Source organism: Corvus hawaiiensis, chromosome 10 (assembly GCF_020740725.1).
Source record: "Corvus hawaiiensis isolate bCorHaw1 chromosome 10, bCorHaw1.pri.cur, whole genome shotgun sequence".
NCBI lineage: Eukaryota > Metazoa > Chordata > Aves > Passeriformes > Corvidae > Corvus > Corvus hawaiiensis.
This window is the reverse complement of record NC_063222.1, coordinates 19643634-19665054: the sequence shown is the minus strand read 5'-3', so window position 1 is coordinate 19665054 and position 21421 is coordinate 19643634. Positions and strand designations below refer to the sequence as shown.

The 21421-nt window shown below is 50.7% G+C and overlaps 1 protein-coding gene across 5 annotated transcripts in view; it reads right to left on the bottom strand.

Moving 5' to 3' along the window:
- DVL3 (dishevelled segment polarity protein 3) overlaps nt 1–18621 on the bottom strand; it is a 33450-nt gene extending 14829 nt beyond the window's left edge. For 4 of the 5 annotated variants that reach the window (XM_048314682.1, XM_048314681.1, XM_048314684.1 and 1 more), the window contains exon 1: nt 18402–18621. In XM_048314682.1, coding sequence (XP_048170639.1) covers nt 18402–18568 — 167 coding nt within the window. In that variant the 5' untranslated portion in view covers nt 18569–18621. Of the gene's footprint in view, nt 1–879; nt 1021–18401 lie in introns of those variants that run through there. The other variant, XM_048314686.1, reaches the window with a different exon arrangement.
- Between the last annotated feature and the right edge of the window lie 2800 nt (nt 18622–21421).

Genomic DNA, 21421 nt, shown 5'->3' with positions numbered 1-21421 from the left:
ACCTGCTGTATCAGGAAGTTCTTCCACACACTCCAGCAACCTCCCAGACTGTTTCTGCTGTACTGTATTTCCAGCAGACATATTTCCACCAGTTTGCTTAATTCTAAAGAAATACATAATTTAAGCCTCTTTATAATGATCTGAAAGAATCACAAACTATGCCAGAGATTTCTAATAGATGAAAGTGAAATACATTAAACATGCTGCCTACCAAATGATACTGTTGCTTTTTAATTATGTACATAATATTTCAACATCACTTCAAGCTTTGCAGTTGTGCCATAATGTCATGTCCCTGCATTACACAAACAGCTACATTATTATCAGCCTTCACAGTGAAACACTAACTTTGTTTTTTCCACAAGAGTAAAAAAAAAAAAAAAAAAAAATCAGTTTTCCTTGGAAAGTAAGTTTATTTTTTTTTTATTTTAAATATCACTGGACCCCTAAATACTTTTTCCACAGAGAATCTGCAATCAAAACAACTTGTGAATTCAGAAGATTCAGTTACTATCTTTGATAAATCAAATACCAAAATAGGCTTTAACAAGCTAATTTCCTTTTCTACTTAATGACAACATTTTAAGCACTCTTATTTAATACAAAGATATATTAAAATTAGTTTGTGATACTATGTTCCCCTTTCTAAGCTATATCTAAGGTAGCTTGACACATACTGAGCTTAAAATACATAGTAACTAAATAGTGATTAAATTGTGAGGGGGAGGGGGGAATCCAACATAAAAAGAACAAAGTAAAGAATGTGAAATCAAGAGAAATTATGTATTAAAAGTAAGTAGATTATAAGTATCTAACACTACTCAGAAGTGGAATCCTATCAACAGCTCTGAAGGGTCCCCAAGCCAGTCCCCAACTCACGGAGAATCGAAGAGGATGCAAAGGTGGGACACGGAGCTGTGACCCATTGGCCCAGAGTGCTATCAAGTCGCAGCACACTGGAGTTTGGAGAAACAGGTACTCTGGGCTCCTGGCTGTGCTCCCTGGTGTGCCAACAGCTGCCCCAACCGTCCCCAAAAACAGGACGCAAGGCTTGCCAACACTCACAAGGCATCAGCAAAAGGCAAATGAACTGGAAGCCTAAACCCGAGGAGCAGGCTCGCTCCACCCTGCCAGCCCCACTGGTTGCGCTGGTGTCACACACGCTCAGCAAAGGGCTGTCCCACAGGGTGAAAGGCAGCACGTCAACAGCCCTTTGCTGGCAGCTGGCACTCACCATCCCTGACAAAACTGGAGAGCCAGCAAAGGGACTGCACAAAGGCTACCCATCCCCAGAAGGCACAGATGAGGAGGTCACGGTTTGAGCAGTCTAATCCACTCCCAGGATGTGTGTTAATTCCTCTTGCACAGATGGAGAAGCAGGAAAAGCAGGAAAGGAGCAGTGATGATGGATTAAAACCCTGCTAGCTTAATGCTTCTTCAGCATGTTCTGTGCCAGCCTCTGCCCAAAGCCCCTGCAGCCCAGATGAATGCCAAACACAGGCAGTCCCCCTGGGACCCACCCTCTTTGGTGCCCACACCAGCCCTTTCCGATGCAGGCAAGTTGTCGTCTTCTCACTTCCAAGTGCGCGCACACACAAACCCTGCCCTGGCTGCACTAGCAACCATTCATACTGTCGCCAGCAGCCTGGACTGCATCCAATTCCTAGAGAGAACTTCAGGCAGAGCCAATGTTCAGTGCTACATGCTGCCTGATCAGGGACACAGAGCCCTGCCTGTGGGTGAAAGGACAGGGGGATACATTTGCTCGGTCAAGGTGACCAACCTCTCAGCACAAGTCAACTATTCCACTTTCAGTGGGGACAGAGGAAACCAACCCCAAGACCCGCCCATTCAGCCTCAGCTGCAATGCCTGATGAAGAACAAGCTCCCTCTGTCCTGAGAGCTGGTCCCTCCTCACTCTTATTACCCTGTGGCTGCCCCAGACATCCCAGGGGTCAGCTCCACCCCGGAGCAGTTTTCTCCCTCCTTCCCCAGCCACACGTTATTTATCACTATTTATCACCCAGATGCCAGAGCACAATGGATTATATATTTAGACTCTACAGAGCAAAAACTGATAGTGCTGGAGTCAGGCACATGCCGAGCAGGAGTATCTCTGCAGCGCTGCTCACATCTGTCACCCCTCACACCGTCCCAGCTATTCGTGCCCTGCATTCCTTTCCAGCCTCAGCCTGAACTGCAGCCTTCCTCCTCCACTCCTGTCCAGCCTCAGCCCGAGCTGCAGCCTTCCTCCTCCCACCTCTCACCACTCTTCCAGTCACACTTCTCGCACGGACACGACCGCAGGTTCACACGTCAGAAGCCACCGAGCGAGCAGCCTCTGGGGGAGCTGTGAGCAGTGCCACGTTTCTGCTCCGCGCTTGCACGGGGAGGCAGCCATGAGATGAAACTGCCCCGCGGATGTGCTGGCAGGGAAAACCATCCCGTGAATGTGCTGGGAACAGCCCCCACCTGATGGGGTCTGAACCCGGGAATCCTGAAAGAGCAGACCCAGGAGGAGTTGAGGCCCTCTCGGTTCTCACCAAGCCTTTCCTTTTGGCTGGAGCCACCAGAGCCCACGGAAAACATCTGCCCAAGGCTGATTTCAGAGGGACTGCTTTGAGTTTATTGTCAGGTTTTGAATGTTCCCATGTCCTGCTGGGGGCTGGGCACAACACAGCTAAGAATGGTTACCAGGAAAAAACCCTTTTATGTGGAGGCAATCCGAGCCTTGCCCAGGCGAGTGCAAGTCCAGGACCCTCGGTGTAGCTGCCCTGCCCAGAGAATCTCCCTGCAGCCGGCCACTCACCGGCCCCCTTCCCATCCTGGGGCCAGCAGACATGTTGAGGCCAAGCTGCAGCTCAGCGCCTGGCCCGCAGGCCCAGCGCTCACCAGCACTCATCTGCCTTGAATTTTCCAACAAAGAGACCTGCGGGAGGGAGGAAGGAGGGAGGGTTACAGGGGAGGCAGGCCGAGTGGGCGGATGATTCCACCGCCATCCCCAGTGACACGGGGCCAAGCCGGGGGAAGGAGGAGGAGGAAGAGGAGGAGGGGACGAGGCTCTGGCTGAGCAGGAGCCCGGCTGGGGTGTGTGGAGGGGGCTGCCAGGGCTGACACAAGCAGCACATCTGCTCCCATGCAGCTGGGGGAGGGGAAGGGACAACCCCGGCAGCAGGGAGGGAAGCAAAGGAAACCCAGCTCCATCCCTGGCTCCATCCTTACCCTCCCACCAGCTCCTCCTCTGGAGCCGGCAGACCCTCTCCCCACAGCCTGGGAAGATGCCACGCTCCCAGTTTCCCTCCCGCTGCCTTGCCGGCAGGAGCAACTGGCAGCCTGGAACACTGGATGCAGAGGCGGGTGAGGGACAGGCAGGCAGACGCTGCCTTCTCCAGGGAGTTCCAGCCCAGCTCAGGAAATTAGAGGGTATTTTATATCACAGAGTCATGTCCTAGGAATGAAGGGAAGGTGGGGAACAAGAGAGTGTGCACAGGAGAGAAAGGCGGCCATAAACCCCAAGCTGCGGAGACGGCTGTGCCGTGTCAGACCCCGGCTGCGCACACATCACCAGCGCAGCTGCTGTGCTCCAGCCTCCTCGTTTCCCCTCGGTGGCCTCCAGCCTGGCTGAGGCTGCAGATACAAGCGAGTTTCTAGCTTCAGCCAGCTCTGGTCTCTCCTGAGCAGCAACCACTAGCCACAGCAAGGTCCCTGCAAAGAACTCAGATGGAGTAATACAAGCCCAGTGAAAGAAGAAATCCAAGAGGCACAGACAAAGGCTTCCACAGGATTTGAACCCCAGATTTGGAGGGAGGCTGGAGCTCAGCAGCAATTACTGCTTGTCTCTGGCAGTCCCCCAACTTGCCTATCTAAGGGCTTGCAGCAGGGAAGATACTCAAAGAGAAGAAATCACAGATGTGGTGGCAAACACAAAAGCTGAATCTGGCATCAGAGGGGTCAGTACCAAGAAGGGAGGTAGGGATGGGGACCTCTCAAGCATGTTGGACAGCTTGATGGCCAGGATGAAAAGTAAGGGATGTGCAAAGATTGAGAAGACAACTGAGCAGTGACAATTTCACACTAAAAAGATACAAAGTTAGTAGAGCAGATGAAAAAAAGTAAGATCTCCTCTGTTTAGTTCAATTATTAAGAGGAAAGACCTTTACAGAACAGCAACGTTCTTTCCAACAGTGCAAAGCCCAGAAATTCAATTATAAACTATCTTCTGTTACAACATTCCAGAAGTGCACAATTAGGTTGGTCATTCCTGTAACCTTAACAGCCCCCATCTCCTACAGCTCACAAAGGAAGAAAAAAACCCCAACCAAGCAAAAAAACATCAGGAGACACTTCTATCCAATAGCACAAGCTTCAGGGATTTACACACTAGAAATGTGATCTCATTTTCAAGACCTGTAGTACAGTCCCCTTAGGGCAGGGATGTCTTGCTTCCAAATGATTGTATAGATTAATAATGCTGCATAGCAAAAGGAAGCACCTTCATGTTTTACTACCCAAATATGAGCAGCTCCTGGCTCTAGAGCAAAATCCTCATCTCTTCTGCAAGATAATGCTGAAGCCACAGGGATGAGCTCTGCAGCCATTTCACCACAAGAGAAAACTGGACAAAGCAATTCTCTAGGAAAGCTGGGATTTCAGATGGGAAATACGTGCCTGTTAGACTAAGCCCAGACATGATACATGTGCTTCCCACGGGGATATAATTCACCCAAGGGCTACAGGCCCAACCAAAGAATACACATGGCAGGGATCATACGTGTATTGGCGAGACCTTGGGCTTTGCAGGCAAACAGGATGCATCAAACAGGATTAGAGGATTTGAGCTGTCTGTCTCTGTAAGCCGAGGCACTCTTTGGGTCTCCCTCACAGTATTTTCACCTCCTGTGCAAAGAGGAGGAGTACAAATTGCATGACACTGGGGTGAGAAGGGCTCTCTGAGCATAAATAGACTGTCACTCTCCCATTTGATTTCCCTTCCAAGCCCCCAGACAGGGTATTCTGCACTGCTCCTCTATGCTGCAGCATGAGGTAAAAAGGGAGACACAGATCTGTAAATCTGGTTTAGTTCTGTCAAACCTTCCTCCCCAGAGGAGCTGCTGTCCTCCTGTCTGTCCCTGCACCCCGTGTGAACATGAGCTCCTTTGCAGCACTGTCTTTACCTGGTGTGCTTTTTAAGAATCAAGAAGCACAAATCAGCTGTTAGCAGCTGTCTTACTACCACAGCAATAACACACCTCTGCATTTGAGCTGGAAAGGCCACCCCTGCCCTCCTAAAAAGTCCAGGGAGCATCACAAGGACTCCTCAAAGGTCATTCCATTTCAAGCTACTACCTGCACTCCTCATGAGCAGGCTCTTTCGTTTTCAGAGAATGCTTTGGGTTGAAAATGACCTTAAAGACCATTTAGTCCCAATCCCCCTGCTATGGGCCCACAGCCTCCCTCAACCATGCTCACTTCTGCTGCCCCACAGCCTCCCCATGCACCACCCCCAGCTTGCTGTGCTTGCTCCCCATGGTCAGTCAGGTAAGGGCTGAACAGACATCCAAGATGCCAACTGTTTTCCCTGAGAACCCCTCATCAACAAATCTGCAATCACTCCACTGGACAAACACCAGGACAAGCAGAGCCCCTAAGTCTGGGTTATGCTTGGCTCCAGCTGGACCTGTGCTCAGTCCTACAGGCATCACTCGGTGGGAGATGACAAAGATCAAACCTCCTGTTCGCCTAGCCCACAGACTGGAAAAGGAATGGCATTTAGGAAGGAGCCACCCAGCCTCAGAGGCCTGCCCAGGAGCAGCACTTATCAAAGCAAAGCTACAGACTGATTTCACGGGGAGCCCAGAGCCCCGGCGGCCCCTCCCGCCTTGATCCCAGAGTGACCATCTGGCTGCAGCCCTGCTCTGCAAACAAGCCCGACAGGCCTGTCCTCCACCGACCGACCGGCAGCAGGAAGCTGCACGGAGACTGCAGGAGGCACCTCTACGCTAATTAATCCTGCCCTGCCCAAGAGATGCTTCCAAACTCCGGAAGGACATTTACAGACATCATCAAAGGAAGCATTCTGCAGGCCCCCGAAGGTTCAGTGACACTTTCAGTCTCTTTGAATTGGAAATCAGGACAAACGGGAACTTCCAGCAGAAGCCCAGTCAGGCTCTTCACCCTGCTAGCTCAATTTCAGCTCTTCAATAACTAAAAGCTTCCACAGCCCAACACAAAGATACAAGACAAGTGCAGGGACTCACTGTGAGAAAAAAAAGATTTGAGGTTAAACATCTGCAGAAATGACCTTCAGGGAATGGAAACAATTCCACAGGTACAATAACAGTGGCCAAAAGCTGGGCTTGTATTCAGGATGGGAGAGGAAATAGGCCCAAAGAGGCCTCAGCCAGAGACGTGTATGAGACAGGGTAAAATCCTGATGTGGTTGCTGTGGTTCACACTAATGTTGTGAGACAGCAAGCACACCGGAGGAAGGAGGCTTGGTCTGCTGTGACACTTCGCTCCATCTGGACACAGACAACAGGAAGAGCCCACAAGGCAGAGCTGCAAAACAGCAGCTCCTGCCAACCGAGAGAAAAGGAGAGAGGTGAAAAAAGTGCAGAGGAGGAGGGTTTTTCTGGCTACTGCTGGTAAAAAAATGCAAAGGACACAACACCAGCTTATCAAGAAGCTTGTGAATGAGGTGTTTGGGCCCCACAGGGAGCTCCTTGCAAGTCCCCATGAGTGAGAAGTCACTCCCCCCCTTCCAGGCTGGCTAGAAGAGCAACAGCCTCCTCTGCAATGTCCAGGGACCTCACACTGGTTAAGACAACTGTGAGGAGCTGTAAAGAGCCCCAAGGGCTGCTGGGGGGACAGTGTGATGTTTGCACATACACCACAACCAAGGGAGAAGGCCATGATGCCTGTGAAGGCTCTGCATGCACCATGAGGAATGCAGGACCAGGCCTTCCTTTTCTGGCCCTCAGCTGAGGGACACCAAGTCAGTCCTGCTTTTTCTAACAGCAAGCGAGGCTCCTGCCAAGAAAGCGCTGCTGCTGTGGAATGTGCTGGGCCAGCAGTACAGCTCATTCCTGGAAAAGCATCAACTCAGCGGGAGAGCAAGGAGAGGAGAAGAGGGGGAAATTGGGAAGAGGGGGAGGGTGGGAAACAAAGTCTGAAAGCCTGGACTTCCACACCTGGGGAAGCACAGAGCGGTCTGCTCACCAGCACCCCCTCGTCACGGGCTGCCAGCACAGCAGCCCTGCCCAGCACCAGCCCTATGCTCTAGGACCTTTCTGCCAGCCAGATACCTCCAGAGCAGGTCTGCAACCACACAGACCAAGGCAGATGTCTGTGGAGAAGAGAAGCAAGGTTCATTTCCTCCCATCGTGTCAATAATTAATTTAATTTAATGACAGATCTCCACAAGGAGATGACAAAGCAGCCTCCACATGCGTCTTGTCCTCAAGACACTGACCAGTTCACATTGCTCTCTCCTTGCACAAACAATTTTGCAAGAGTCTCCCCAGGAAACTGGCTTAACCTCCTACCCGATGGGAAGGGGTCTTGAAGCATGACAGGCTGTAGATAGCTGCACCTACTCTGCACATCCAGCTGGGCTGCCATCAGCAGCAGCTTTGCTAACTGGGTCTGCAAGACATACAGAGAACCCCCATAAAACCAACAGGCAGTTAATAAAGCTCACAACTAAGTTTCACCACAAAACATTTGCCAAAGACAATGAAAAGGACTCACGCAAAGAAGAGTCTTTCAGTGTTACAACAGCTGCATGGTGGCAAAGACAGAACTCTGTCCCTGATCCCAAGCTATTGCAGCACTCTGAAAAATGGGTAAACAGTGATACTACATCCCTCTGGTCCTAAAATGCAGGAGGCAGAAGAAAACATGAGGGGTCTGAACACTCATAAGAAGCATTTCTGACCATTGCTAGGCCAGGGACACACATTCTTTTTCTTCCTCATCTGCTTTTGATGGTGTCATGCAGGGGATGGTACAAAAAATTCCCTGTATAAAAAACCAGCAAATAGAGCACATTTTAGTAGCCTTTTATATACTTCATCAATTTCATTAACACCAGTCTTATTCACCAAACTCCATTCAAGACATAGGGCCAAACCCTTGAATACAACAAGTAACCTATCAAGCATCCTTTACCAGGCCAGCCAGGCTTGCCCTGCAGTCAGCAAATACTGTTCAACTGCTGGAAGAAAGAGACAAGAAAGGTGCTCCAGTCCTAACCAAACCAAGCATGTGCTGGCACACAACTTACTCGACTAGAGGTCCAGAAAGCAGATGAAAGCCATACAGGAGGACCCAATACATCACTGTAAATTAAAAATCTTCATAGTTCCCATGAGGTCTTACCAGGGCTCACCTCTACACCAGGAATCATCTTCCTTTTCAACAAAAGGGTAAGTTTCCCCTCAGCTTAGAAGAGGACAGTGTCTTGGATCACTATAGCACCAGATCCAACTGCTGCTTTTCTTTGACACTGTGAACTCCCAGGCCTGACTACAAACCCTTCTACATGGGACAGCTGAGTCACATCCAGCTCCAACACCATGCGCACTAGCAGAGATGTTACACACCTCTGTGTTAATTTGGAACTGCCCCAAGGAAACCCGGAGCTCACCCTAAACTGATGCAGATGCTGACATCCTCAAAGTCCCCTGACACTTTCAGGATGCCTAGACAAGGAATAGTCTTAAAGAGTTTTCCCAAGTTTAAACTTTTGGCCCCAGCTGAAACAACACATTTTTAATCTAGAAGAAAAATCGACCTCACAGGACCCCCTTCAGGACCTAAAGGTGCATTTACCAGCTCTAGGTCTAAGGTAGGTTTGCCATAAGGGAGTCAGCTCCACACCCAGAACGATGAAAATCTACCCGTCTCAGAGCCACAAAAGCCAGTAAGAAAACTCAAATGAACACAGTACAATAGCAAGACTTCATGCATTGAGGCCCTGTATGGACTTCCAGTATGGCCCAGCTCCAGCTGGGCCCACAGGCAAGTCTCTGTGTGAATGGCACTAAGATACTGGTTGAGCTAGGCAGGGCTGAATGAACTGGGACAGCTGGTTAGCTGTATGCAAACACAAGTATGGAGTTTGCATATCCATGACAGCTTCTGGAAAAAGCTTCAGTTTGAGAAGCTGCTGCGCCCTGGGGCCAACCAGGCAACAGCCATCGGCACTGCAGGAACTTTCTCCCTGCCCTGATGGCATCAGGCCACCCCAAAGTTGTCACCCGCTGCTGACACTGCTCTGGCTGTCAACAACAGCAGCACAGCACAATGCAGTGTAGAGGGGACAACCTATTTGCTTGCAGATCATGAGACACGAAAAGACCACGAGTAGGTGGGTCAGAGTAATGCTGAGGGAAAGAGTTGAAGCCCAGGTGAGGGCAGGTTACTGTGCTAACACCAGCTTCCCTGCTATAATAATCCATGCAGAGCCAAAGCTCCTGAAACACAGACCCCTGTGGCAGACTCTTGGCGTCCCCAGAACCAGCCTGCAGCCACCAGCAAACAAGGAAAAGCCCACAAACTCTGTTACCCAGACCTAGAATTCCCAGCCTATCACAGAGACAGCTGCCAGCAATCAGAGGGGCCACGTAGCAAATAAATTCCTCTCCAAAGCCTAGGAGCAGGTCAAAAACCAGCAGAGGAAAGACCTTCCCACACAGCAGCCAGTGACAGCTCTCCCAGAAACAGAGCTTTGCTCCAAGTCATGTGAGGAAGCCTTTCCCACTTCAGGTTCTGTCTACAGCCAGGACCAGAAGGACAGACTCCCACTGCAGCAACTCAGTCACTGCTCACACTGCATGCTCTTTTCCTCCAGCTCTAACATCATAGCAAATTTTAGCCAACAAGACACAAGGACAGATACCCCAGTGAGGGGATAATCACCACAAAGGATTTAGTGGAGTAGGGTACCCAAATGCTGCTTCTGCTGCCTTCCATAGCGAGCTGTGACTGGAAAAACAACACCTCTGGCACGTCGCCTTTAATAAATAACTGATACAACTACAACAGTCCCAACCCTCCACTGCGATACAGAATTACATGGCACAGGAAGGTCAGCACCAGGCATCTCTGCCTGCCAAAGCTTCCAGAGTTCCAGCCCATTCCTGGATGGGTTTAATGTTAGTGCTACAGTAGTAACAACACATCAATGGAAACAAGTGAAACCAAGAGCTTTGGGGCTCAGGGAAACACTAATGCTTCAACTCTGCAAGTTAATGCAGACCTCGGAGACAGTGATATTCACAGCCCAAAAGCTCACACTCTCTCCCTAAGGCCACCATGGCATTACACAGATAAGCACATGGACAAAGCAGACAAAGTCACAGAGATTAGACTAATTCCCCTATTTGTACCTTATTGAAACGCCTTCCAAAAAGCCTTTACAAAAGGCTTTGGTCCAAAAATTTCCAACGGCAGCCACCAGCAGGATTAAGTTTTACTTAACTTGCCAGCTGCTGCCTAACAAGCCAGCACCAGTGGGACAAACAGTAACACAGCCACGTGGTGCCACATCTCCCTTCTGGAAAACAACCATCCATCCAGCACAGGTCAGAAGGGCAGGCTCTGAATAACAAACAAGGGATGGAGAGAGGAGGAAATCAATAGAAACACCAAAAACACACAGCCCTGACTGCTGCCTCATCAGATGTGCAGCATGATGCAAAGCTGGTGCAACAGGAAGGCAATTTCTGGCGGACTCAGTCTCTGCTGTGCTCTGCAAGCCCAGATCCTCTTCATGGGCTTTTACACAGATCAAATATCTTAAACCACAACATTGTTCTATCTGTTTGGATGCAGTCAAGGGTGGAGGAGTAGCAATTCATTACAGCAGGTACCCTCAGCTCAGAACAGTTCAGCAACTGCCATGCAGACATGGAAGAGGCTTCCCACCCCTTTAAGTACACTGAGCTCAAAAAGGACTTCAGGAATTTCAACTATGCTCCCTACACCTCTACACATACAGCTCTCAAGTCTAGATGAAGGGCCTGATGCCCACCCCTGACAGAGGATCGAAGCCAAACCCATCTGTGCAGCAGAAAAGCTCAGGGGAAACCAGATTTTCTTTGCTTATATTCACAGACCCTTCTTTCCTGGGCATCCCCACATGCATTGTGATGGGTAGCTGCCTCCACCTTCGAGAGTTCAGGCCTGCAGGGAGACCAGGAGGGAAAATCACAGGAGAAAGAGGCCAGGAGCATGATGGAGAAGAGGGACTTACTGAAAGCTCAGTCCTCCAAGCACATCAACCTTGGGCTCATGGACCATCTACCTCCACTCCTGCACACCAGCACCTTCCTTCTCAGAGTCCATTATGAAATACTGCCTCCCCAGCAACATCCTGCTCTCACTGCAGCCACATAGGAAGGAGCATCACTGCTCACACTACCACCCGGAAGACCCAGTACCCACCCTGCGGGTGAGCCAATGTCTGGGATTTGGGAACGGCCAAAATCTAGATGAAATTCTAGAGTTCACTTTAGAAAAAAGATGTATTTCAGCAAGAACCAGAAAACTGAGCAGTGGGGCCACCACTATCATCCCATAACAACAAAAAACACTCAGGTCGTGACCCAAATTATGGTGGTTTATGAGACATTTTTTATGGCATTTTGCCTTGACCTCCAAGACTGAGCCATGCTGGAGCACAGCTGTACCACAGTCAGGGCACACGGATTTACTTTGCAGCAATTTCTGAGACATCGAGGTAGGTTTTTGTTCTGTGCTGGAATCTGGAGGACCAGAGTCCTCCACATGATTTCAAAACACTGAACTGCACTAAAACAGCTGCATTCTCATGGCTGAGTAAAGGTTTCTTGACCTTTTTTCTTTTTTTCAGAAATCACAAAAGAGGCTTAAAATTAAGAAACATTCCCATCAAACACATAACTGAAAACAATGCCTCTCCAAGAAAAATGCTGGCTTCAACATAACGCCACATTTTGGGAGAAAATACATTCAGTCAAAAAAAAATTCTGACCAGCTCTGGCTGCAAACTAGTTCAATAGCTGTTGTAAAGCTTCATTGTTTGCATAGTACAGACAAGGCCTTAGGGAAATTGGTCTGCAGCCTGATTTGGCTAACTTGGCTTTCCGAACGCCACCCCTGGGCAAAGAAACCAGGCTGTGACTGCCATCCAATGTGGCCTTCAGAGCACAGCTCCAACCACAACTGAGAAAGCTGGACACCTACAGAGTCAGTAATAGCTGGGTCTGAACAGCAGGACACACACGGCCAGGCACAGACAATACAATCCAGGGAAGCAGGGAACACTGTTAACTAACCATCTCCATCTTCACCTCAGCCCTGGCACTGCTGTAGCCCCCACCACCACAACACTTGGAAACAGCCTCCAGCTGCAGCTCCAGCCAGAATCAGCTCCAGTGTCCATGGGCCACCCCTAGCACGGGCAGCATTACAGGAACTCCCCACCACAAATGCAGACGGTGGTTAGCAGCTCTCTGCCAAATCCTCAGCAGCTCAGGAGACAGAGGCACAGGCTGCAGTAACCTACATGCAAAATGTCTGAAATAACTGCTGGTGGGCCCTTGCTAACCAGGGCAGCTCACCTCACAGCAGGCACAGAAACACATCGTCTGGAGCACAACAGATGTGGCCTCTCGTGTAAAGTGCTGCCCTTCACATGGAAAAGACAGGGACTGACCACAAACTTCTGGAAAAAAGTGATGGCCACCTTCCAGTAGGGCCAATGCTGTCACTTAGACCACCACAAAGGACGTGAGCATGCAAGGGAGTTTTGTAGGCCCTTTCACTCACAGACTTCTTGCCAGCCTCTCCCAGCAAGAAATTTATGCTGACATGGAAGCAGTCTCCACCAGGGGCATGGGACAGGCAAAGGTCTTCAGCAGACAGCAAAAGTTTCCAATTAAAAATAAATTTTTAAAATTTCCCAAAATCAAAATAAAACAACTCCCCCAACTCATGCTACAAAGAGCTGGCAGGAAAGGCAGGGGCACCATGCCAGTGCTCACCACTGCTTAGACACTGACACTGCTTATTAAGTTTAGGATCCCTTCCCCAGCTCCCAGCATTTCCAGCCAGAAGGACAGTCACTGCTGGCATCAATTTCAAAAAGACTCTGCAATAAAAATAAATCACTCGGCCTTTCAGAGAGCATCAACGCGTTTCCTCGTGCACATGTGCAGAGATGAGGCCGCCAAATACCAATGGCATCTGACCCCTACACTGGGAATTCCAGCAGCACCCGCTTTGTTCTGCCTCCAGAGCGTTGTCCTAATCACTGCCTCGTACCCAGCTTTGGAGAGCAGGTGATAATTAAGCAGGTCTGGATAAGATACTGGGCCAGTGATTAGTTGGATACCAATTTTCACTTCACAGCTGAGACCAAGGAATCACTCACCACAGCTCTGAAACTAAAATTGGAACGGAGACCCGCAAGAGGGAGAAACCAGCAGTGGTAGGAGGAGCAGTACCATCCCACCACTGTACCTCAGACCACTGGTGTCCTCCCAGCAGAATCAGTAGGATGGGGAGGAGTGGTCCCCTTGCAGGAGAATGGGGCCTTTCTGCTCTCCAGTCTAGAAGAGGGGAGGTGGCCGAGTGAAGGTAAGTGAAATGATCACCAAAGTGATTTCTTTACAGGCAAAAGAAATTCAAACTTTCAGGCACACTTTATGGAAAGACAAGGCAGAACTTCAGGCCAGGTGCTAAGGGTTTACCTGGACATACAAACTGCACTCATTAAACTACTTCGAAAAGTTTAGCTTAAACTTTAGCATGCCCCTGTGGGAACACATTTTGATCGATAGAAAATGATCAGTATCAATTAGAAACAAAAAATGAATCAAAAGAAACCACAATTCAGCTGATACAAGAACATTCTCAGAAGTTGTACCAGATGAAAAGACAAATCCATAGTTCAGCTGAGGCAAACATGCACAATACCTGGCTGGTAAGAAGGCCACGCTGCCCAGGTACATTTCTCATGAGGGACTTGGGTAGGAGACAACACTTTACACATGACTGAAGCTCATGTCCCAGCAAACTACAAACTACAGACCATCAGCATGCTTGTGCCCTTCCCAACTGCACAGGTGGCCAGAAGAATTTACAGTCCTGTTCTTGCAGCACCTCTAAGGAACTGAGAGCTCTGTCATGCTAAGATCCACACAAATGTTTGCCCAAGAAGTTCCCAGTGTAAAGTGGACAAGACAAGGCACAGCTGGAAAATCCATTTTATGGATTAGGAACAAAAAACCAGAAATTAAGAAGTCTGCTCAAAATCCTATGAAAAACCCGGGAGTGGTCTGATGGAGAACGTGGATCTCACAAGTGGTCACAGCACTGCACTGATCTAAGGTGCTCTCCTGCTGACCAGCACACAGCCCTTACCTGTGAAACACTGAATGAAAAGATCCAAGCTGCAGGAAAAAACCTTCCTTCTCTAATGAGCACAATGTTAGCAGGCCAAGGGTAGCTCCACACTTCATGGTGAGACACATCCACACCAAGTGTCTCAGGTCCAAGAAGAGTCTACCACACCTGTGCACTGCCACACTCACACCATCCATCAGCTGATCTTCCTGTGCCTCCACTTCTGGGATTAGCAACACACAAAACCAACAAGGGCACAGATATCTGCACCCTGTTACGTACAGCTGTAGGCCAATGCATCAGGAACAAAACCCTGCAGCCTTCCTGCTGCTCACAGCTCCTCTCCCCAGGACCAGGTGCATGAATTCTCATTTCTCCTCCTTCCCACCCAGAAGTGACACCACTCTGGGGTCTTAATTTGGAGCTGAGCACACACTCCTGTCATAGCTTGACAACTCCACAGCCACCCACGGGAGCCTCAGTTCACATTTCCAAGGAGATGTAAACACTGAAGCTGCTCCATCACAACTCAGATTCTCAGAGCAAACAAATATTAACAAGATAAACAAAAGAATGAAAAATCCCACACACCAAGACTGAGGCTGTAATACTGCCTTGGGGATGGGGTGAGCTGAAGGGAATACCAGACTGGAGATCCACAGCCTGGAAAAAAGGAGGAAAAGGGAGAAACAGATTCAGGCTAGGCAATAGAGGTGAGAGGAAACATTGGACATCCTGCTCCAGCTGGCCCTGGAAGGTGAGATGCCTTTGTTCCTAATAATAGATGAGAGAAAAAGTTTGGTTTATGCCACAGGGATCCTGCAGAAGGTCCAAAGCAGAACCATGGGACCTGCAGGCCTCCTCCTCAGTGATCAGCTGCCTTAAGGCCATCCACTTCATCTCTCATTGAGGGGCTTTAACCTGGGTCCTACTCCTGGACACTGCCCAGCTGACAGACACGAACCCAGCACAAGCCAGGCAGAAGGCATCCTGAGGGAATTCCCAGAGAGAAGGGGCTGAGAGGAATATATTCGTGAGAGAGAAATGCTCTTCCCCCTCACACAGCTTCTGAATGCCACCATTGTTAACCTTCTAGTTTTCACTAATTGCCCATGCATTTACAGTCAAGCAGCCAAGGTGCCTCCTGCCCTTCTGTCTCTGATTCTCCCTGCAGGCCAATGGCTTGCTTTCTCATGGACATCAATTACCAGGGATCATGAAATTTTTCAGCTGGACTTGATGATCTTAAAGGTCTTTTTAAACCAAAATAATTCTATGATTCTATTTTGTGTGCTGCCTGGGGCTTCAGGGCTGCCCAGAGACAAGGCTGCAGCTGGACTGCTCTGGCTGTTCCCACCATGTTCCAGCCAACCACTAGCACATTCTTCAGCTCTCTGGAAAGGAGCAGAGACAGCTTTCCTGATGAAGCATCCATGGTGACCCTATGAGAGGCTTGCTCTCTCTGTCACACCCCAGGCACATGCTGCTCCAACTGCACAACTTACTGCCCAGGACTCCTCCAAGGAACGGGCTGCCCACACAGAGCCCCCAACCCTCTCTCAGCTGCACGTTCCCTTTCAGAGAGGTTTATGCTTCCCAAACAAATTAGCTGAACTGGTCACAACAAAAATCTCATCCCATGCATTTCTGACACAACTGAACTTGCAGTGTCTTCCTGAGTGATTTTCCCCTCTCCCTGCTATCACCTACACCAACTCCCTATACTGCTTTATTGGTGAGTTTTGTTAATCTATCATCTACCGCCTCTTGTAGAACCTTAAAGAGATAGAGGAGGATGAAAAGGCACAGCACAAAACTTCACTGCCACCAGACCCCTCTTCCCAATGTGAGATGCTGCTATTTATTACTAAACTTTGTTTATAGTTACACACTCTCCCACCCACATGGCAATGTTTCATTCAAGACAAGTTTGAATTCACTTCAAGAACAACATTTCAAAGGATCCCAAAGCATTTGTTTACAAACAGCATGTATGGAGAATTCACTTCTCCCACCAATGAACAAGGTCCCCTCTGAGACAGGGAGAGGCAGCTGTTTCATAGCACCCAACGCTACTCAACAGCTGAGGGACAGGAAATGATCCACAGACAACTGATATTGCTGAGGAAATTGATGGAAAACGAGGGCTGGAGACTTCTATTTGCCAGGACAAAATGGACTAAAGCTCTCCACTGGGTCAGGAGGAATTTAGGGAGGCAAAGCGTCCCAGACTGTGGTCAAAGGAGCCACTCCAAATTTCAAGCCTCATCTGAAAGCTGGCATCTCCCAAACTAACGGGAACCTGGGCACTGGGATAATTTGGCTGAGGAGGGGAGAGCACCCCCTGCTGAGACAGCCACACAGATCTCATCCAAGCCCCAAACAGGCCCAGCCCTGTTCAACATGGGGTACAAGCCAAAATCACAGCCTAAAGAAGTATTTGGTGCAGTGAGAAGACACTGGGAAACTGAAAACACTTTGCAATCCCAGCTCCATACACAAGACCTACTGTAAACACTAAATCTTCAGAGAGGGAAGGATCACGCAATTCCTTCAAATACCGAAGTCCTAGGAATGGTAAAGGGTCACATGTTGTGGAAACCAAGAGGGTCCCAAGATGGAAACAGGGATCCTCAAAAAGGCTAAAGGAGAGTCAGATGTAGGAAATCTGGACAAAACAGTGAGGACAACGGGTCTTACAGGGAGCTGGATTCACATGGTACTTGCTCCCCAGAACAGTAACCAACTTTACGCAGGTAGGAGACAGCAGGGGCTCCCCAGATGATCAGTGAGTACAACAGCCAAACAAGGAACAGAAAACACCTCCAAAGAACCAACCATGATGGGAGGAACCAAAGGTCATCACAAAAGAAGTGATGGAAACACCAGTGTTGCAAGAGAGATGCCCAGCAGGAGATGGGATATCAGGCAGGGCTGCACCCCTCTTCCATACAGATCCATCCCAGAGATCGAGCATGGGACATCTCACTTTGAGGATGGGACATGTACATGGGTACGGTGGGTCTTGCACACACCCCTTGCTCAGAGACGGGCAGCACACGGAGAGCTCTCACTCCTTCTCCATGAAGGCAGGGGAGGAGAAACCCGGTCCTCTCTACCCATTCTTCCCAAAAATGAGATGCGGAGGACAAAGCTGCCAAAATGGATGACCCTTCCCAAAATGGATGGTAGGAGAACAAAACCGTCCCCAAATCCATTTCTTGGAAAGGGCTGATGGAGGTGGCACTACCTCCACACCCTTTTGGCAGAGGGAGCAAGGGGCACTCTCACCAGGCAGGTACAGTGGGAGATGCCCAGGCCCTTCTGGTGGAGAATGACAGTCCTGAGTAGGATACAACCTGGGAATGCCACCCTAGACACCCCAATGTGGGCTGCATGGGAGATACCACCTCAGGCGACGTGTTGGCCAAACATCCTGAACACGGGGAGGGGGTGACCCTCAGATGGGGATGATGGTCTCCTCCAGGGGGTGATGGTCTCCACCAAGGTGCCTCTGGCACCTAAAGAAGGAGGCTCCCTCACCGAAGAGGTAGCATGGGGCAGCTTCCCCAGAGCTGATGAGGGATCTGAGGATATGGGGCTGTTCCCGGAGGCAGCACCCAGGGACAACGAACCCCTGAGAATGTGCACGGGGGGGTATCACCACCAGCCTCCCCCAGGTAAGGTCCTGGGGGTGCGTGGAGGGTGTGTTCCCCCACAGAACCCAAACGGGTCAGCATTCCCATCCTCTCCAACGCAAGGCTATGGGGATGGAGGATGGATGCGGGTCCCCCTCCCCGGGCCGGGTACGAGTGGGGCACCTCCCCACCCCGGGGGTCCCGGGCCCGCCGTCCCGGGGGCGCTCCGCGGGCCGAGGGGGCAGCCGGCCCCGGCCCCAGCCCCGTGCGGGGCGGGTGCTCCCCAGCCGCCCCCCACTGCTCCCCGGGTAGGCCCACGGGGCTCGGGCTCCACGCGTGGCCCCGGGGGACCGGGCCCGGGCCCGCGCTCACCCAAAGTCGTCGTCCATGGACTTGAAGTAGAACTTGTAGTTGGGGCGGTTGAGGAGGCCCTTGAAGTCGCCGAGGGTGACGCGCTCGGCCGGGATCGGCAGCTTCACCAGGTACGGCGTCTCCTGCTCGTCCAGGTGGTAAATGATCTTCGTCTCGGCCGCCGCCATGGCGCCCCTGCCCGGCCGCCAGGCCTCCGCCTCCGCCGCCTCCTCCGCCCCGGCCCGGACCCCCAGACCCGGCCCGGCCCCCGCCCGCGCCCCGGCCCGGCTGCGGCCTCCGCACGCCCGGTCCCCCCGCGCCCCTTGTTCTCCGGGTCCCAGCGCCGCCCGGCTGCACGGCGCAGGCTCGGCCTCGGCCGGCCCCGCCCCGCCCGCCGTCCCGGCCCCGCCGGAACCGGAACCGGCGCCCCGCGGGGCCGCGGCGCGGAGCGGGACCGACCCCGCACCCGCCACCCGCCGTGGACCAGGAGCGTGGGCCCAGATCCCGCCACGATGCTGGCCCGCACCCTGCCCCCAAGGCAGATCCCGCAACGATAGGAAACCCCCCCCCCTTCACTGGAGCTGACCCCCTCCTTTGGAAGTGATCCCCCTACACACCCATCCACCCCTACTGCTGCTGTGCCCCATGTGCGTGCGTGACTTCTGGGACTGCACACCTCCAGCCCCATTGCCCGTGGGTACTTTGGGATTTATACTTTACATCCACGTCCTCCTATCCAGGCCTGGTACTCCCCATGCACCCACATTCCCAGTGCCAGCTGGGAATATACCTCTCACAGGCTTCCCACCCCCATTCAGCTTTCACACCCCCCCTTACACCCACTGAAGCTGCTTCTGCCGACACCCCAGGCCTCCCCTTCCGTCTCTGCAGCCCTGGTCCTTTATCACACACCTCCCAGCCTTCCCCATGCTCCTTAAATGGCTACATGCCGCTTGAGTACAGCTTACAAAACATGAGGCATATCCGTCTCTACCCTATCCTCCCATGTACAGACCCCTTTGAACTCCCCATACTCTGTCTCTGACGGCTGCCATACACAGGGACAGCCACCCACCCCAGCTCCTCTCCAGCTGTGGCTTCCCTCCAGAGCCCTTGTCACCATCCAACAACTATCCCCAGTACTCAGACCTTTTCCTCACCAAGCAGACTCTCTCCTCTGCTCTTCATGAGCATCCTCTGTTCCATGTACCATGGCCTCTTCAACTGTGCACCCCTTGGCTGTGTGGTTTCTTCCCATCCTCTATCTCTCCAGACCCCAGCATACTCTTAGCTACAGTCATCAGCGCTGTGGCCCCAACCCCTAGGACTTGCCTGTGTTCCACAGCAGTCTCAGGCTGTCTGGTTTCCCCTCTGCACACCTTGCCAGCACCCAACAGGCACCAAGGAACCATCTCCATCAGCAGGTTCCTGGAGTTGTGGCTGAGAGCAAAGCTGGGGTGGATGGAGCTTTGGGAACACCCACCAACAGGAAGGGCAAGAACCGCCTTGCACCATCTGGGATTAAAAGGAACAAATGCAGAGGAAGCACCACACCATGGGCCTGCACAGGGCATGAGACTAGATCAGCCCTCAGCGCTAGACTCCCCTGCCGTACGAAAAGGAGCCAGAGAGATCCTACAGGGAACAGAGCCAAGCTCCTCAGGCAGGCAGGCAGGCTGAGCTAAATAAGCCTCCTCATGCATTAAAGAGTCCTGCAGGCATTGCTAGCAATTACTGGGGCAGCACTGCTAGACTGGGTGAAGAACCTGACATTAAATTGAAAAAAAAAATTAAAAAATCAAGGGAAGTCCTCAGGTAAGCAGAAGTTGTAAGAGGTGTGAGACTCTCCCATGTTTCCACATCACCTCTTGGAAGACTGTCATTTCCTCATGCTCGGAGCTCTGTGGCAAAAGCTGGTGTACCTGGAATGAAGAATCCAGGTCAGGAATGGAAAAGTTTAATTTAAGTTGCTTCTTCCTGTGTCAACCCTGACAGAGCTAATCTTAAAGTCTTTTTGCAACACCTCCCTGCCCCAAAAGCAGGCACATGTGAAACAATCCTCATCTGCCCCTGGCAGAGCCACTGTCTCACCCACCTCCCAGCAGAGCCATGGATGCACCTTGGAGCCTGTATTGTACACATTAGACATCTCTGTTACCAAAAGGGCAATTATTGGTAGTGCTGAGCTCCCAAGGGAGCACGTGTAGCCCAGGGGAGGGGTGCCACACCCCCCAGGGTGGTAGTAGATGAATCTCATTGCTACAGCTGCCTTTTCTTTTAAAACAGGCCAAGTGACTGAATAGACTCAATGACAGATCCATTTCACTGCTCACAGAGGCCTTGTGCTGTATGACTCACTGAATGGAAGTTAAGAACACAGTGCCAAAGAAATTAGCAGGAGGGGATTGTGCTGAGCACTCCAAGGTCCACAAGGAAGAGTTTCTGAACTGCCTATTGGCTTATTTTTGCAATTATTGCAACTTAAAAATTGCAGCATTGATAACATCGCTTCTCCCTACAGAGTAAACAGTCTCCAGCCGTTTTAGTGCATCTCAGAACAGCCCAAAGCAGAGGTGGATGTACTTGAGTTCCATCACTTACACCTTTAAGCAATGCCAAACTATTATCTTCTTTTAAAAGGCTTACTATTGTTAAATGAAGTTATGGGTTTGATACAGGAACACCAGATGACATCCATCCATCCATCCATCCCTGTCAGATGGGAAGTCACACAAGTTATTTTAGCCATAGCAAAATAAAGTACTTACTGCTTACACTGCTCAGAGATGGGTAGCAATGATTCCACATACCAGATTGCTTTCAAAGGCATTTCTAGTCTTCCAACCAAACAAAAATCTTGACTGAAGCAACAAGCAAGCATCAAGCCCACCCTACACTTCAGTAATGGAATAAATGTTCCTTTAAAAAGTACAACACGTATCAGCCCATAAGGATGCTGCACCATGCCAGAACTCCACCTTGGAGAGTATCAAGTGTCCTAATTTGTTTTCTTTTTGCTACTCTGTTCTTGGCATCTGTAA